A 16,049-nucleotide genomic window follows, 5' to 3' on the forward strand; every position below is an offset into this window, starting at 1 on the left:
GCATGCAGAGGATCGGTATGGGAAAATTCCAAAGAACCCAAAAACGTGATCCCATGAAATAAAACATTTAAAACTGTTCCTTTGCTTAATTTTTTTGTATTTGCCGCTTAATTTTTGTGCAATTCGTGGTACTCGGCTCGGTCTGTGGTAGCGGCTGAGGTTATGACGGGTTTCCCTTTTCATTCCTGTTGCTGTATACCCCCCCTGTACCGTTCCCGTTGTCATGTGCACTGATGCACTACTTGATTGAAGGCGATATTGGCACAGAAAATAAAGACCGATCGATTAAACCCCCCCCCCGCCCCGAAATGAACAATCTCTTCCTGCAATTCTTTCTTCCCTTTGCCCGTCTTCTCACTCTTGTTTTCTCTCGCGCTTTCCTGCTCCCCGACATCACAGGCTGGGCATCGCGACGACCGTGCGTGCGCGTACACACGTGGTGTTGGCCACCCACCCCCTCGTGTGCCGCCCTTCATACTGTAGGTGCTACTCGCTGACAGCACTTGCCCTAACCATCTATTAGGGCTACACAGGGGATCTTTGTCTTTGTACACGGGTCAGTCACTTGCACAATGCGTACCCCTCCCGTTCTTTGTCGACATCAACAAAGCAGCAGCAGAATCACCGCCAAAACCCTTCAACATCAGACTGGTCACGGCCAAATTTCAACGGGTAGATTAAATGCTCGTGGTTTTTATCTCCACACCGAGAGCTTGAGCAATGCAAGAGAGCCACCCAGCGGTGGGTGAGGAGGGGTGGGGGGAAGTGTCCCGGGCGTAGTCTAGAGGAATAACTCAGTGTGTTGGGAGCTTTGCTAAGCTTAGAGGGCTGACACTATACAGAATGTACAACACCTTCAATGGCAAATACCAAAATGGTGTAACGTCACAACAGATGACAGCAGTTACCTTAGTCCAGAACAAGAATTTATTTGAAGAGAAATGTACTAAACACAATAAACAAAGGATAATAAGAAAAATGAAAACATATTGGTTTTTACAAAGGAACAAACCAACTAGCTGCGTTTGAAGAATCAAAAACAACGTTTTAAACACAGATAGAACAAAAAATGTGCACTCCACACCTCCCAGCTTAAACTTGTATATACAATGTCAGACACTAACTGGAGATCGTTTCTTAAGGGCCTATAATGACATGAATTCTTAAGCGTTTGGTGCTGTCTAAAATGTTGGAGACCTGTGCATTATCCCACAACCAAGGGGGCAGCCACTCTTCTGGCAAAAAGCTTCTGGGAATCTGTCGGTCACCACTGAGTTCAATCAAAGAGGTTAAGTATCAAGGATGGAGGTCATTTATTCAGGAAATACCAGATTTCGTAGCAAATGGTGGAAACACATCTCGTATATAAAATGCAATTTAATTTATTCATGAATTTCTAGTTGCCAATGCATGTTCTAAAACATAAATCAATCTCATTTCAAATCCTCTTGGGGCATCAAAGGCCTAAAAAAAAAATCACGATCTTTATGCAGAAAATTACATTATGAAAATTTATTTTGTGTCTAGTTTGTTGTCCTTCCCCCGCACCTCCGATTAACACGGTTGGCTACGTACGGTGCGAAAGAAGTTCAAAATACAAATCCTATGTTCCAAGCACTGCCATGAGTAAATCACATAAATTTGACTTTATTATCGGTGTATTTTGGTAAAGGCAATTTTGTTCACAGTTGTGTTCATCTCTGTTATCAGCCACAAAGGACATGCAACGCGGACTGGAATGTTCAAGTTGACAATACTGCTCGAAAAAACCCCCCCAAAAAATATAAAATAAAGATCCCGAGTGTGATCACATTATCTATACAGACCTAATAAAAACATCTGATCAAAAATAAACCGTACAGAAATTATGTACAACTTACGTGTATTACTGTGGCAATTAACCCAATTATATACCGATTGAAAATATATTTAATATTACAAGTATTCCCATGCACTCACAAAGAGATGATAGTCATCAAGTGAGAACATCTTTAAAAATATTAAATGATTAATATGTAAAAATATACTTATCAGGGATCTATGGTGTTTGTGCTACCCGACTTAAAATAATGTTTTGGTGAACTGATTTTTTTCGAATCGCAATTTAAACTTTTTAATGATTCTCGTTTTTTCCTGTAGAGGATTAAAAAAGAAAAAGGGCACTACTACTGTTTCAACTGTCGCATGCTGGGAAATTGAAACCAAGTGGCAATTGCTGGATGCAAGTCCAGTGTGTGATCTATTACGCACCTACGATTAACACGTTTGGCTAAATACAGTGTCAACGAAGTTCAACAAATGCCATTTAATTACATCACAGCGGCATCCCCTCCACTGTACACAATGGCTACCAACTTGGCAGTTTATTTTTTACGACCCAAGCAGCATTTGCCGAAGTTGAATTTAATTGTGTTTTTCTAAAGTTCTACGGTGTTTTTTCCGTCGTAACAGGTTTCGCCATTTGTCGATTTAAAGGTTTTAAAGGTGCACGTTTCAACTGCCGACTGTGAAAATGCAAGGGAGCCTCCGTTGCCGCCCCCTCCTTGCGTCCAGACGCCGGGCTAAGAGGAGCCATCGTGGCTCTCCTTGCAATCCCACGGTATGCGCCAGCAGAGCGCCGTTCAACTGGGGGACATGGACCTGCCGCCATTCCTCACCTCCCTGTATGTGCCGTGCTTCAACAGCTGCTCGCGCAACATTGTGTTCTCCACCTGCAACTTGGACATGTCCTGCGGAGAAACACAGAGGAGCAAAGGCGGCGATGAGCGTACAGAGGAAGATGCAACCAAAAGAAATTCAAGAGCTCTCTCAAGTTGCAGACGTGTAACCACGCTGCGCTGCCACAGGTTGTGGGCTTCATGAGATGCGTAGCGAAGCGTCACGAACGGAACAAAATACTTTATGCCACTTTGGTGATATCACTGAATTAGTCAAGTCTCGATTATTACGTCACTTCTGTGGAGTTTGAGTAGACTTTGGCTCCGAATCTCTCCAAACATGTACCATACCGGTTGAAAACAATAAAAAAACACACTAAAAAGTAAACTGCATACACAGCAGCGAAACGTTCTTAGGCATTGGTGGGATGCAGCTGAATGTTCAGAGGATCAAGACTGACTGGTGGGCAACACAGACCTCCGTCATCTTTGTTAAATCCTTCTTCAGCTTGACCATGTACTGGATCTTCTGCTGCAGGTTCTGGTGGCCAGAGATCTTGCCATTTTCCACTGCCAGCTCCTCATTGTGCTTTTTCAGCTGTTGCACCTCCTGCTCGAGGTCAGAAAGTCCGACAAATTAATTAGACGGTTATTCGCTGCTTTTAATGATTAATGGTCATTCTCAACCTTGCTATACCAGCTGCCTCAGTCAAAACCACTAGTCTCTGCCCCCCCCCCCAACCCTCCTAACCCTCCCCCTCAGTTGCCAGGTTAAAAATATTCCTCTCTCATTCACGATTAGTGTGGTTAAGATGGTGGAAGTGATCAAAATATATTTTGTGAGAGCCATTTAAATAAAATAAGATTGGAAGATTGGACTCACCCCCCCCCCCGTATGGTTTGGGGCAGCGAGCGAGCCCGTTTCCCATCTTTCTATCCCCTGCTTTTCATAACCGGTTTGGCTTACGTTGACAGTGTATCTGTGCGTCACGTGATGTATCAGGCCCGCACATTGCCTAAGTAAAAAATTAAGTGGTGGGCCTCGCAAGGCTGCAGGCCAAAAAAAACAACCGTGGCTCTGTATGCGGGCCCATGGGCCCTAGAGATTTCTCCACCCAGCTGTTTAACACAGCTTCAACAAATGCCGCCGGAGAACGCTGCTCCAGGAGGCCCCACAGGATGACGTACTTGAACAAGCCTGTCCTTCTCTTCCTGCATCTGCTCCAGGCTAGAGCGGATGTCCTCCTTCTCACGAAAAAGTTGCTCTTCTGCCGCGTGCACGCGCAACAACTCCAATTGCGTATCCTCCATGAGCACCAGCTGCTCATTTAACTGATCGATCCTGTGGTAAGAATGGGAAAACATGCCACTCACTTTTAAGGAGTTAATTTCATGACAAGCAAAGGTGTGCTAAACAAACGGCAGTAGGTGGACTAAACAATAATAATGCGGCTAAACATTCAGCTCGGTTGAGCTGGTAGCTTCTGCTAGGCCGAGAGCATTGTATGTGCAGTGTGGTGGTCACATGACATGCACGCAAGGTATGAAAGGAGTTGCACCTTCCCGCTGTTTGCGAGCATCACACCTCTGTGTGTTGTTACATCTAGTGGTTTCCAGCCGACACGACACTTTCTCCCAATGCAACGGGTTTTTTCTCATCAGAAGTTCTGGATATGAATCAAAGTGTGTTTGGTGGCAGTGCTTCATGTGAAACGTGCCTCTGACACAAAGCTAAACAAGACCAGTGCACGTATCCATTTCCAACCCTGAGCCAGTGGTGGAAATTCTACATTGCTTTAAGTGGGTTACCTGATACCACAAGCTCTAGGTGAACTTTAGAGGCTTTATATTTTCAGTGTAGAATTCCGACGTCTGTACTCACTCTGCTTGCAGGTACCGTGTCCTCTCCATAACTTGATTCTGCGGAGACAGAAGGAAGCACGTCACCCCAATACCCACTCATGCCGAACTCACTTGGCCAGGATACAGGAATAGAAAAAATGTAAAACAAATAAATTGTTCTAACCGTGCCCTAAATGTAAGATGGCTCAAATTTTACACCAACGATGACAGGCGCATTGGTCCCAGAAGACTGTCCCGATCAAGCTTGGTGCTGCTCTGTTATGTAATTAGCATGAATTAAAATGACATTCTACTCCGTGCAACACAATATCACGTCGCATACATTTTTTGTTTGTCGTGCGTTGCGTGGCATGACCGGACTTCGACTGCGATCACCCATGCTCAACCCCCCCCCATGTGACATTTCTTTGTTTAGCGTCAGACACGCAAGACGCAGCACGCACCTCGAGCTGAGCGACCGTGCTCTCCTCCCTGCGCGACGCCGCTGCCTGTTGGCTCAGCAGCTTCAGAGTCGAGTTCAGTTTCTCTTCGCTGCACACACGACAACAAAAAAAATGATGCGAAGCAAACGCTTAAGAAACAAGGGCGCAAACGCCCTCGACTATGGGGGGATGGAAGTTGACAGCCTTCTCGCGAACCCACAAGCGACCGAACGTCGATCGCAGGCCTTCCGATTGGAAGAGAAACTCTTCAAGCAATCCACTGTAAAACGTGTGCCAGAATAAGCAAAATAACACAATGCACAAACTAAATACTGCTTTGAGTTTAGTTTGTTGTCCTTCCCCCGCACCTACGATTAACACGGTTGGCTACGTACGGTGCGAAAGAAGTTCAACATACATACAAGACGTGAAATTTGTTAGGAATTGAAACTGCCGCACACACACACAAACACTTGTTATTATTAAAGAAATCCCAAACAAGTAGAGTACAAGACTTGTGCTTTACCGATAACCTCTAATATATGAAGCTGGTAATTATATTAAGTAGGAGCACATATCCACTTTCAGGCAAATAAGATCCTTCTTTTAAGGTCCCTTTAAACTATTAGGTAAATTCCAGTCCAAAAGGTTGAATGAATTAAGCTTCTTCACGAGTCCCATGACTTTCCACAATGTTTCTTGTGGATTTAATGTTTTTTTGTTGGAAATTATTCTTATATTCATCACCACAGTCCTTAATAGAATTCAGAAATTGAAGCTGTTACAAAATGCCCTTTCGCGGTTAATTATAGCACAACCTCATTTGCTGTAAAGATGACATAATGGTCCGCTTTGTACCTACACATCTCCAGAATAAGGCTTTTAGAGCTCGCCATAACCGAATTACGTGTAATTCGAAGCTGTATAATCCAAATTCTTAACGCTTAATGTCATCAAGAGAAATGAGCCAAGGCCACCAACACCCCGCTGTTCACGTTCAGGATTTCAGCAGCGCCACCTCCGTGCCTCGACTGGCAGACTCCGTGCATCTACATCGGTGTTTCTCAAACTTTTCTGGCCCACGGACCACCTCAGCCGATGTAAATATTTCCACGGACTACCCAGCCCCCCCCCCACCCCTGGGTGACAAAATGCATTCACTTCTCTCTAAATACCAGTCATATAAAATTATTCATATTGCCGGAACATGATATATATTATTTTTTTACACAACTAGTTTTTTTTTAGAGGGGGAATTTACATCTCAGGGTTACGGTAGTTTAACGAACTTCATTTTTAAATTAAATATCACAAGTAAGATATTAATGTGCAAAGGAAAAAGGTATTAACATTCTAATTATTGTCCGGATCAACCTGAATTTGCATCACAGCCCCGCGGACCACCTGGAGGACCGCCGCGGACCACCGGTGGTACCGGGGGACCGCACTGAGAACCGCTGCTCAACAGGCCACAGGATTCATGCGTACTCGAACACTTCCAATCATCGGTGTAGACACCGCGATTCAGGTGTCGCGTTTTGGAACGGCTTGTCAAGAGATGGGTGCAGTGTCCGCCGAGCCAATCGCGCTTGCCTGGCATCGTATTCACGCCGCATCTCGTCGAGCTGGGAAGCGAGCAAGCGGCACTCCCCCTCCTTGAGATCCAGCGTCTCACGGAGGCTCTCCTTCTCAGCCAGCTGCTCCTGTTGTTGGTCGTCAGCATAGAACACCGCGAGTGGGTTTTCCTCCGGAAAAGCACGAGTTTCTTCATCGAATCAATGAGTTGTGTTGTTTTTTTAACTGTGCATTCCTCTGGTAGGTATGTACAGTCGATCATCGATTATCCGGCGGCTTCAGCAGGGGGGAGGGTGCGCTGGATTTTCAAAAACGTCGGATAATCACTACATCGTTATTTAAAATAACATATACTAGAAAAAATAAATATCCTACTGCAAAAGTTACTGTACCGCACTTACCACTCCAATCTCGAACTCTACATGGGGTGATGTACGAGCATGAAGCTCTTGTTTCAACACAACCGGAAACACCCGAGACCGCCGGACAATGTTGCAAGCCGGATAATTGCACCCCAGATAATCGATGATCAACTGTATGTAGAACTTTTTTCACACCATACGTAGCCAACCGTGCAATAAAGTATACCTACAAATTGATCTGCACAAATGACTTGTCCACGTGGCATTTCTCCCTTATTAGCCAGGCCTTTGCGCAGATGAGTAAATCAGCAGCGGTCTCGACAAAGTGCTATATTAATTTATTCGGAGCCCTTTGCATGGTGAAGTTGTCAAAAACAACGCCTTCAACAAACATGGCACAGGGAACCCTTCATCCAGCAGCGGATTGACAAATGGGCCGTGCATTATATATATTTATTCATAAAGACAGTTTTAGTAGAGGCTGATTGCTTTCCTGTCATTGGTATAATAAGAATGGACTTTGGCCAAACAATGGCTCATTTACTTTAAATATTCCCCCCCCCCAATTGACTCCAATTGTGCAATCAGCTTCATGTCACAAAACGATTGATCAATTCGGAAACCTCACAGAACAGTGCAAACCCGTGGGCATCAGAAGATATCTTTCAGAGCTCCCAAAAAACAAATCTTTCGAGCGGCCACTTTCGTGTGCTTGTTCGTGATGGTGGCAGCGAACGTGCCTTCCAGGTCCGCACGTTGATATACCCGCCAGCCTTAGGGCTGTCCGTAGCGAGATGTCGATCGAGATCTAGCGTAAGACCTTGAGAAGAGCGATCTCGGCAACGCCCTCGAGGTGAGATGCCTGCAGGTCTTGCACCAGCGCGGACAGCATGGCCTGGCGGCTGTGTAACTCTTCCAGCTCCGGGCTCTGCACAGGACATCCTGCCGACATGGTTTTCCTCCAGCATGGCGTCAGCTGATAATGAAATCAGAGGGTCGCGAGTCACAGGATAGTCGATGCTAGGGGCATGCGACGAAGTCACCTTTTTTCCCGCCACAACATCAATTGTCATAATCCGATTAATTGTTTATTTTATTCCTTCTTCTGTCTCGTCTGCAGTCTAGTTTGTACGACGTGGTACATTACAATTCAAATCCAAGACTATGTATCTGCATATGATACAAATCGTGTTAACGGGAAAATGTGAGCAGGCTGGACTCAATTATATATACGGTAAAAACCCTAAGGTGTGCTGCTCACACGCGGCAAAAAGGCACAACTCCCATCACGCCACGCGATTGTCACATTGTATGTACAATGTTCTCAGCCTTATCCACACCACTGGGTCAAGAACTGAACGTGTGGCCATATCGTTGTTGAGACCACCAAATAAAACTGGTGGAAAATGTGGTCATCCTAACAGGCAACAGGGAAGCAAAGATACACATAGGGTGTTGAATTGCTGACACTTGTCACGATGGGGTACGTTTCACACCTCTGATAAGCAGGGTTGGCTACATACGGTGCGAAAGAAGTTCAGCATACATACATACACAGAGGTGGTGTGTTTTTAGCCGTCATGGCGAGGCATTTCATGCCATGTTGGGGTACATTAGAAGATAAATATAAAGCAGCGCGTCACCTGCGAATCTGAAGCCGGAGGGACCGGTGAGCTTTGATCAGAAGGGTGATAGACTGATTGGAGTTTCTCCTCCAGCTCTGCCTGCAGTCGTGCCAGCTCTGCTTCCTTGTGCAAGAGCTGTTCAAAAATGCAATACGTATATCACAGAAACGCAACTCGTCATTAATATATCAGACTTAATCGGAGAACAATAACATGCAACGCGATGCAATTTACAGCGGAAAAGCATCCAATTTCACCTGCTCCATTGAAAGTAGCGAAATGTTAACCGGTGCCATGGTGGCGAGATGTTAACTACCTTGCCTGGTACACAGGAGGTCGTGGATTCGATCCCGAACATGACGCCTGTATATTTGGAGTTTGTATGGTCCCCCCCATGGTCGCGTGGATTGTTCTCCGGGTCCTCGGGTTTTTCCCTCCACATTTATAATCAACGTGCGTTTAGAGTATTTGCCTGCTTTAAACGTCCAAATGATAAGCCACTTCTTTGAGCTATCATTTGTGGCCAGGTCACTTGTGAAAGAGCATGATATAGCTCAGTGTGCCTTACCTGGTAAAATAAAAAATAGTTTTGCTTAGAGTTTAGTTGATAGTGGTTCTTGACCTAGCTAGGCACCCAGACCTATCAACCCTCAGACATTTTTTGTGTATTACCACGCACTACTAACATATTTTACAAAATTAACATTACTCTGAAAGTGCTGTAAAAATGTGAATTTAAAAGCCATAAAAGTAATTCACTTTATATTTTCTTGATAATATATATAGTTGTGCAACGGGCAGACACTACCAAAAGATGGTAATATCTGCTAACACAGTTCCACGGACCTCTTCCCCACAGGCTTGCGGAGGCATTAATCAGTAGGCCGCGGCGCACAGGTTGGGGACCCCGCTGTCCTACAACATAGTCTGACACATTGCATGTTTGTATGTTGAACTTCTTTCGCACCGTACGTAACAAACCGTGCAAATCAGTGGCACGGGGAAGAACAACAAACTAAACGTAAAAATCAGTTCTAAAGAAATTCGTTTTCAATCTAGAGGATTTAAAAGTGCATAGCTCCACTGGCTTCCAGACGGCCGCAGAAGCGCACCTGAAAGCGCGCAATACGGTGTTCAATGGCTGGCCAAAAGCTGCTGCGAGAATGACCAAAGTTCACATTAATGATACTTAATTTGGAGCTTTCGTGACTGCAGGAATTACTCTTTGGTTCTTTCGGTAAAGTCACGTATAAAGAGAAAATAATAAAATAAATACTAGCATACAACGTTTCTATTGCAACACAAGCAATCATCATTAGGTATAAAATAGAAACACAAATATAGTATACTTCACATTAATGATTGTTTGTGCTGATGAAGGTTAGGGACGAAAGGTAAAGATGAGCATTCACAGTCGGACAAAAATGAAGTGGGTGGATAATTTCAGGCATTAGAGCAGCAAACTCCCCATTGGATGAAGGTTGATTGGGGGCATGGAGGGGGTGTGGCACAAAACGAGAGGCGAGAGGTTGGTCAGAGCAAGCGCATGGAGGATCTTGATGATCAAAGAGTCATACTGCAATCACATTAATGTGATATGAATGCATGTTGTTAATACGTTTCTATAAATATTAAGAAGCACCTGCGAGTGTTAAACTGGAGCAAGGATCAAACACTTAGCCAAGTCATAGCCAGAGCAAACTAAATCAGCGGGGAAACACAGTACACTTGTGTAATGACAGTAGAGTCAACCTACAGTGCGAATGGACTAGTGGCCACGGGAAGTAATGACAGGGGAAGTCAGCTTGCAGTACGAGTGGACTGGTGGCTGCGGGAATAATCGAGAATAGGAGCGTGGCCAGGTGATGGAAGAGGACGGTAGAGTCTGCTGGTAGAGCGAGCGTCTCGAGCCAGTGAAAAGATTCGGGAATGGGGGCGTGGCCTCGGACCGTATACATAAGGGGGAGATGCACGGGAGACTCGGTTGCTGTTGCAGTGGGGTCTCCGCCTGTTCGAGTGCGAGCACGTGGCTCCTTAAATAAAGAAACCATCTCAAGACAGGTCCGTCGACGTCGTCTTTACACTTGTACGTATGTTGAGCTTCTTTCGTACCATATGGAGTTAACCGTGCTACGCAGAGGTGCGGGGGAAGGAGATACATTAATGTGCAAGAAGTGATACCCTAGTAATCCAGCGCTTTTGAAGAAAGGCTTGGTCAAAGCATAGATTTTGTGAAACTCAACAAACCATGGCCGTGAGGTGGCCAGAAGAGGGCAGTATACTAAAATGAGTTCATAAACCAGTCGTTTAGCACTTTTTGACCATCATCTCTCAAATGTGTGGATTTCTCTTCATCTAGCCCAGTTTTCTCCAACACACACAATACATCCCACCTTAACGTGCATTTGGCCAAACATCCAAATAGGAGGATCCCGCCTGCGTCTCTAAACTCAGTAAAGTAACATTAATATTATTGATACACTGCGCTATTAAGAATATAGACTCTCCACCAAGCAGTGATCGATAAATTTCTTGAGTAAACTCCCGACGGGGATTTGAACCCACAACCTTCCGACTGCAAGTGGAGCGCTCATCTTGCCAGTCGTCCGGTCGATTTTGGCTTTCACCCCGAGTACGTCTCAATCACATGCATGCATATACCTGTGCCTGCAAGTTCTCCACGTTTTTGCGCGCATCGTCCGCCTCCTGCTGCATGGAGCCGAGCAGACAGGATTGCGTCTCAAAGTTCGCCGTCAGACTCCTCATCTCGTTCTTCACGGATTCCTGGTCGTCCCTCAGCATCTCCAACTACGTGGATACAAACCAATCCAAAATACGACAGCCACGATTCACCACTTAGCGACGACGTCATCGCCACACAACGCTTGCATTAGACGAGATATACACTGAGGCCATATTAAGCGTCGAAGACTAGCTGAGAGGAGTTCACAGGACAGACCCAGGTGTTTGGGATTAACTGACACGACTGGCAGATGTTGCCACCTGTGAGCTGCCAGTAGTTGGCATCCACACAAAAACAAAGATCCCCCATATATCCTTCAACAGACTGTTGGGGCAAGTGCCGTGAGCGAGAACCTATGAGGGCTGGCACACACGGAGGTGGGTGGCCAACACCATGCTTGGCTGCATTTGTCTCCCCAGGGCTGATATTTACACTACACTCGGTATTCATTTAAGGGGAAGCCCAAGACCGGTTTAAAGTTCGCCACTGTTATTGGCAGTGATCGGGAATTGAACTTGGGTCGCCGGGTACAGAGCGCAGTGCCACCGTTCTCCCCTGTGCGCATGGCATCCACAAAGATCCCCCCTATAGCCTGTAATAGACTTTTGGGACAAGTGCTGTTAGCGAGCACCTATAAAGGCCGGATCGGCACACGAGGGGGTGAGTGGCCAACACCACACCGAGCCGCCTTTGTCACCCCCCCGTTGGCGATGTTTACACACGGCACCAGGTACTCATTTGAGGCTGAGTCAACCTAGGAGAGGCCCAGGACTGGTTCAGATTATCGTCACTGGTGTTGGCCGTGAGCGGGAATCGAACTCGGGTGGCCGGATTTGTAGCGCAGTGCGCTAACCACTACACCACCGCTCCCCACCACACAGGCCCACAAACAAATTCAAACGGTGCAAAATGCGAACAAAACCACTGCACAGACATGCAGAAGATGTTCTTATCCAAATGATAAGCCACTTTGTTGCGGTATCATTTGTGGCCATGTCGCTTTTGAACAATACGTTAATACCTCAATGGGCTTTGTCTGGTAGGATGGGAATGGTTTAGTTGTATTTGTATGTGTTTGGGTGATATGTTTACTTTTCTTGTACTTTGCACTCCTATCGTGTTTTTGTACCGTTTGTTGTTGCGTCGACTGGACATCTGTGAAAGAGCTTCATAGCTCATCGGATTCCTCCAGGATAAATAAATATTCTGATTGTGTACTGTATTATTACGAACCGTTACTTCATAGGCAGTACTCTTCATCTCCATGCATCCATTTAGCTCAAGCAGGGACTGTTTTAGCTTGGCCTCGATCTCCACACTTTGAACATGGGAAGTCTCCACGCGCAACAGCGTCGCCTGCACAAAATGCAACAAACGTCACAACGAGCGTGAACACAAGGCCCCCCCACCAACCACAGCACAGCAATAACTTGCCACGACAAAATAATGACACAATGAAACACGCCCTAACAAATCAACACAATGTGACCAGTTACTAAACTAAACTATTTTTTTAATTTACCAGGTAAGTCCCACTGAGCAATGTGGCTTTTTCAGACGTGACTGTCTATCACAAATGATAGCTCAACAAAGTGGCTTGTGGAAATTTAAAGCATTAAAATAATCTAAACACGTTTATAAACGTGGAGAAAAAACTCAGAGAAAAATCCACACTACCACGGAGAGAACATGCAATTCCAAATATACAGGCGTCAGGCTTGAGATGGAACCCACAACCTCCTGTGTAACAGACGAGGTAGTTAACAACTCACCACCATGGGTATAAAGTAGGTCAGCTGGTGTGATTATGAATGGAAATGCCTCCAAGAATCAACATTTTTGAAGATGTTAAATGATGTTCAAGGCAAGGCCTTGCAAAAGCATTCAACTACAAGGCAGCCTCAAAAGATAAGAACACGGGGACGAGTGGGGGCAGACATTCCTAGGCGCGCAGTGCAGGCGTGTGCAGTGGCGGAACACGTGCCTTCAGCTCACACAGCTCGTTCTCCAGCTCGGCGACTCGCTGCGCATGCCCATTTGAGGCGCTCCTCTCTTCCTGCACACGAATGATCAGCTGGTCCGTCGACTCCTACAGGTCACACCGCGGTAAAAGGGACATTTGCACCATGTTGTGCCCGCGGTCGGGTCGTTTTTGTTCCGGCAACGAGCTGCGTGTTCGGCATTTCTTCTGCGAAGCTTTCGCCACGTACTGCCGCGCGCACCTTCAGGGGTTCTAACCGAACTCCTGAACGAGCCCACAACCTGGAGGATAGTATAAACCAAAGCGCGTCAACCACTGTGGAGTGAGTGTTGAAGACGTCAAGTTCGTGGGGCCATTGCACGGGCTTTGCAAACCTGGTAGGCTTTGTTGCTGCGCAGGAGGTCCTCCACTTGTGCTGTACTCGCTCTCAGAGTTTCTTCTGCTTTGTGGAGTTCCAATTTCTGTGAAGGAGAGAGAATCCATGGTATATCTACAGCTGTAGCCTTCAACAGCAGGTGGGTAAGTGACCAGAGGAGGTAGGGTTTATTAAAATAATTATCCGCCTGCAGCCATCCGTAGCCAGCAGTAAAGAAACAAGGATGTAATTTTGATTTAAAGCTTTCGTGACTGCAGGAATTCATATTCTTGGTTCTTTCGGTAAAGTCACGTATATAATTCTGCCTTATGTTCACGAACACGGTCCGAGACATGTCGCTTAGTTTCCCCAATGTAACTACTGCCGCAGACACAGCTTCTTTTGTAGACGCCGGGGTATTGCATGTCAGGGATCACATCCTTCACAGATGGGATCAGATGACGAACTTATATACTGTGTTAAATCGAACCTGGATCTTGTTAGCTCATGATTTTGCCTTATATTTTTATTATTTTATTGTTTCCCTTCTACGTGACTTCACCGAAAGAACCAAGAATAAGGATGTAATTATTCACCAATTTCACGAACTGTCCAAACTCGGGGATTAGAGATGGTCAGGTGCTGTGAAGAGGTATAATGTTGTGTCAGCGCACGGAGCAAGCACCAGAGTCCTAGCCTCCCATCTTGGTTTCAGCCATTTATGATGGTGTTTTAAAACAGAATAAGTTGATGGTTTGATTTATCCTGGTCACCAATGATCATAAATCAACAGATATGAATCGGACCCAATTGATTCTCAGATAAATGCATTGCTGATTAATGAATTTTAATCGAGAAATCGATGAATCGTTATACCCCATGTCGCGAAACTTACCCCGCACCTACATAAATACGTGCTGCTGCGATGCTCATTAAAGAACATTTCAAATACCAAGGGGTGACAGACGGTGAGTAATCCAAGGCAGTGGTATCAACACGGATGTGTGTGTGTGCTAGTCAGTGTTGTGCACGTGCTGGACAAAGTAAGCGCATCACAAGAATATAAAACACACGTGCTTGACGCGTCGTTACACTGACCTGCTGCTCCATCTGAGACAGCAGTTCGGAGTGCTGCTGCTTTAGAAGGAAGTTGTCGTCAATAACTTTGAGGAGCTCCCTGTAAAAAAAAACATATTCGTTCAAGCGAGCACATTCTCAAATACCGGCACTTTCAAACACGGGCCGCCAACCTTAAGGGGTGTTCGTTTTCTGCCAAATGCAAATGTACATACAAGCCACCATTGGCGCACCATTAACCTTGGTAAAACCAAAGCAGTGTATGATGACTATTGCGTAAAGAAGACTTAAAATTTAACACGTTGGTTTCTGCAGGGAAACTAATGTTAAACACGTGAACAGTAATTTTGCTTTTAATTTTTTTTCCATCTACGTGAATTTACCTAAAGAACCAAGAAGAGTAATTCTACTTATAATTGATTTGAAAATAACTGATAAAAGGATGTACATGTTAGTAAAGTTTATTTTTATTCAAGGTCATTACGGAGATGGAAGTAAAATAAATTGTCTGCAAGTGTAGTGACAAGAAGGGAGGGGCTGCTGGGGGCTCTGTGACCCTGGGCGGGCCAGGCGCTTGGGCCCCTTGGCGCCAGGGCTGGGTTCCCAGGCGGGTCAGACGCTTAAGCCTCTTGGCGCCAGGCGTTGGGTTCCCGGGCGGCCCAGGCGCTTAAGCCGCTTGGCGCCACCAACGGGGGGGGGCTGTGTGTGCTCTGTGGGATATCTGGGGGCGCACACGGCCCCACCCCTCGTTGGGGACTAGGCATAAAAGGGGAGCTCCCTGGACGATCAGGGCCAGTTGTAGCTCAAGACCCAAGACCCAAGACCAGCCATCAGAGGACCCTGGGATGTTGTGAGAGCCAGTGGTGGGACTCTGGAACTCCCGACTCTACGACCTTGTGAGGGCGAGTTCCAGAGCGTAGCCAGAGTAGAGTATCTAGGCTGTGTACCTAGGCTGTGTACCTAGGCGGTAACAGAGTATCTGGACTGTTGGAGAGTTGGAGTGCTGTTGGATTGTAATAAAGAAGTTACCTCTACAAGTGTCTCCGGAACCCGTTACACAAGCATACAGATGCACGTGGGGTGAAATACATGTTCAGTATTCTGAACAGACATAGCATAAACTTGCGAAAGAGAAGGACATTACTTCTGGGTGCTCTCCTTGTCCTCAAGTTGAAGGGAAAGGCTTTTACTCTTTTCTGCTTGACATTCCAACGTCTTCATGAGTTTCTGTGGGAAGAGGCACGGCGTCAGAAAGCAACAAGTGATTTACGTCACTTGGAACGGGCGATATATACATCATAAATAGAAAAGAACATATTTCTCGACCCAAACAAAGCTATAATGCGGAGCGTTCATCGCTACTGAAGCCTCCCAAGCCAGAAGTGGAAA

The 16,049-nt window shown here is 45.8% G+C and overlaps 1 protein-coding gene across 1 annotated transcript in view; it reads right to left on the minus strand.

Moving 5' to 3' along the window:
• Positions 1 to 2,144: 2,144 nt before the first annotated feature.
• Positions 2,145 to 16,049, minus strand: part of KIF15 (kinesin family member 15) — a 33,351-nt gene continuing 19,446 nt past the window's right edge. Inside the window, exons 23-36 of the mRNA XM_078879422.1 lie at positions 15,805 to 15,887; positions 14,682 to 14,760; positions 13,603 to 13,689; positions 13,232 to 13,336; positions 12,481 to 12,603; positions 11,166 to 11,312; positions 8,523 to 8,639; positions 7,700 to 7,855; positions 6,536 to 6,645; positions 4,964 to 5,051; positions 4,540 to 4,577; positions 3,846 to 3,999; positions 3,136 to 3,267; positions 2,145 to 2,729 (exon numbers count right to left, since the gene is read on the minus strand). Coding sequence (XP_078735548.1) covers positions 2,622 to 2,729; positions 3,136 to 3,267; positions 3,846 to 3,999; positions 4,540 to 4,577; positions 4,964 to 5,051; positions 6,536 to 6,645; positions 7,700 to 7,855; positions 8,523 to 8,639; positions 11,166 to 11,312; positions 12,481 to 12,603; positions 13,232 to 13,336; positions 13,603 to 13,689; positions 14,682 to 14,760; positions 15,805 to 15,887 — 1,527 coding nt within the window. The 3' untranslated portion in view covers positions 2,145 to 2,621. The remainder of the gene's footprint in view (positions 2,730 to 3,135; positions 3,268 to 3,845; positions 4,000 to 4,539; positions 4,578 to 4,963; positions 5,052 to 6,535; positions 6,646 to 7,699; positions 7,856 to 8,522; positions 8,640 to 11,165; positions 11,313 to 12,480; positions 12,604 to 13,231; positions 13,337 to 13,602; positions 13,690 to 14,681; positions 14,761 to 15,804; positions 15,888 to 16,049) is intronic.

Source organism: Lampetra fluviatilis, chromosome 54, assembly GCF_964198595.1.
Source record: "Lampetra fluviatilis chromosome 54, kcLamFluv1.1, whole genome shotgun sequence".
Lineage (NCBI taxonomy): Eukaryota > Metazoa > Chordata > Hyperoartia > Petromyzontiformes > Petromyzontidae > Lampetra > Lampetra fluviatilis.